This window comes from Octopus bimaculoides, chromosome 13 (genome assembly GCF_001194135.2).
Source record: "Octopus bimaculoides isolate UCB-OBI-ISO-001 chromosome 13, ASM119413v2, whole genome shotgun sequence".
In the NCBI taxonomy this organism is placed as follows: domain Eukaryota; kingdom Metazoa; phylum Mollusca; class Cephalopoda; order Octopoda; family Octopodidae; genus Octopus; species Octopus bimaculoides.
Genome location: NC_068993.1, coordinates 6,550,358 through 6,552,892, shown reverse-complemented (window position 1 = coordinate 6,552,892; position 2,535 = coordinate 6,550,358). Strand labels below are relative to the sequence as shown.

General features: G+C 35.2%; 1 protein-coding gene across 1 annotated transcript in view; it reads right to left on the bottom strand.

Moving 5' to 3' along the window:
* Positions 1-2,535, bottom strand: part of LOC106869272 (uncharacterized) — a 66,507-nt gene that overhangs the window by 12,687 nt on the left and 51,285 nt on the right. The window contains exons 22-23 of the mRNA XM_014914944.2: positions 1,698-2,243; positions 692-747 (exon numbers count right to left, since the gene is read on the bottom strand). Coding sequence (XP_014770430.1) covers positions 692-747; positions 1,698-2,243 — 602 coding nt within the window. The remainder of the gene's footprint in view (positions 1-691; positions 748-1,697; positions 2,244-2,535) is intronic.

Sequence of the window (2,535 nt, the reverse complement as noted above, 5' to 3'; positions counted from 1 at the left end):
TTACATTTGACAGATATTTGTCCTCATCTTCTTTGTTGTTAACACAACGTTTCGGCTGATATACCTTCCAGCCTTCATCAGGTGTCTTGGGGAAATTTCGAACCTAGGTTCTCATTTCCTAAGGTATTTTTCAATGTTATTATTATTATTATTATTATTATTATTATTATTATTATTATTATTATTATTATCATTATTATTATTTTGGGTAGTTGTTGCTTAACAGATTGTTATTGAGTTGATCATTTCTTCATGGTGTGTATCACAATCGCTACTTATATTCTTTGCTCAACGTTTTAGGCACTGAGCAATCCCTCTCTTTACACTGTATGGATGGTGAGAATTGAAGTTGAGGTATCATCCAGTGAAGGTTCGAAATTTCCCCAAGACACCTGATGAAGGCTGGAAGGGATATCTGCTGAAATGTTGTGTTAACAATGAACAAGATGAGGACAAATATCCATCAAATGTAAATAATGTAAATATTGTAGGTTATGTGTGACTGGTTGGATCTGGCCAGTTTCAACATAAAACATGTAGAATATTTGGACTGGATATGGCCAGTTTAAATATAAAGAATTAATTCTACTATTGTAAGAGTCCAGATGAAACACTTTGGTAAGAATTAATTCCAGTTTGTGAAAAGAAAATATAAAACATCGGATTAAAATCAGGGAAAAAGTTAACTTACTTTTTGAAATACTTTCTTTGTTATCTGAGAATTCATTCTCACTGGTAAATATTTCTCTTGAAGCAGACAAAAAGGAAAATGAAGTTTTAGAAAAATGTATGTCTAGAATAATATTATTACATTATAATGGAAACGTATACACATATACTAACACCAATATATTTGATGGATTCTCTTGTCATGAACAACAAATGAGGATTCAGTAAAATAAAGCGTTTATCATGTTCTATGGATACGAATGTGTCCACAAAATATGTGACCATCTCTTGAGGCCTTCCAGTACTTTGCAAACCTTTTGGCAAAAGGAACGAGTTAAGGAATCCGTTTGCTTGACTGCTTGGGCATCATTCATTATATATTTTCTAGAGTGGAAGGCAAGGCCTGCTTTGCTTTGTGCTACAATACCATGACAGCAGGAAGGTTTCCATTTAGAGGAGCAGCGTTTTGTCAGCATGCCTTCATGCTTGCACGAAGTTGGTCCAGATGTTGGAATCAACTTGGCTCAAATACTTGAACTGAGAAGCAGGATTGACATCAGGTCATGCATTCTGATGCTTCGTTTTCCCAGGAAGAAAAAGGAACATATATATATACACACACACACACACGCATATATATATATATATATATATATATATATATATATACACACACACACACACACACACACACATGCACATATATATATACACACATACATTGTAGGAAGTTAAAATGCTGTGGCCAATCAGAGAGTGACCATTGATTTTGCACATATAAAGCGTCAGCCTCATCAGACTCAAATGTTTGAAGACATATGACCTCTCTACAACTAGAGGAAGACATACATAATGGCGAGTTGGATTTGTATTTCTTCTTCCGGTTGTAGAGAGGCTATGTGCCTTCAGCCATTTGAGTCTGACAAGTCGCCTATACTGTGAGCATGGCCGCAGTCAAATGACTGAAACAAATAAAAGAATAAAAGAATAAACAAAAAAGAAAAGAAAATAATAATAATAATAATAACCTTCACTGGATATTTTCTTCTTGTAAAAGAGAGTGGTCATTCTATACCAGAAATGTTCGTTGAGTTTGAAATCAAAACAGTATTCAAATCCAAGAGAATTAATCCTGCTTTTGACAAAGCTAAACGTATCGTTGATAATACTAATGCATACATTTAACAGAATGATAGACACGAGCAAGGTGTAGATGAAGAAAACCATGTTCGACATGATGTTATCTAAACCGAAAGTCTCTTTGAATTTGCCCATGGCAAGGAAAATGCGGAAGAGAGCCAGGTAGGTGGATTTCAAATCGATGAAATATATCGATACGTTATTGAAAGTTATATGAATGCCGATTGCAAAAGCTGTCATAAGGAAGAAAAGGACGACGCTGAATGATGCGATGGATGGCAGCGATAGCATGATACTGGCCTTCATCAAGAACAGGTGGTAATTCAAGGCAAGTGGTTGTAATAGCTTGATGGCGAATACTACCACACAGGCACAGAGACCAGCAAAATACACCATCACTCTGGATGCCATTAAGTTCCCTGATACATAGGCATCTGAAATAATAAAATCATGTAATAACTATACAGAATCATCATCATCATCATCATCATCGTTTAACGTCCGCTTTCCATGCTAGCATGGGTTGGACGATTTGACTGAGGACTGGTGAAACCGGATGGCAACACCAGGCTCCAATCTAAATTTGGCAGAGTTTCTACAGCTGGATGCCCTTCCTAACGCCAACCACTCAGAGAGTGTAATATATATACATATATGTGCATATATATATATACATATATATACATATATATATATATATATACATACATATATGTATGTATATAT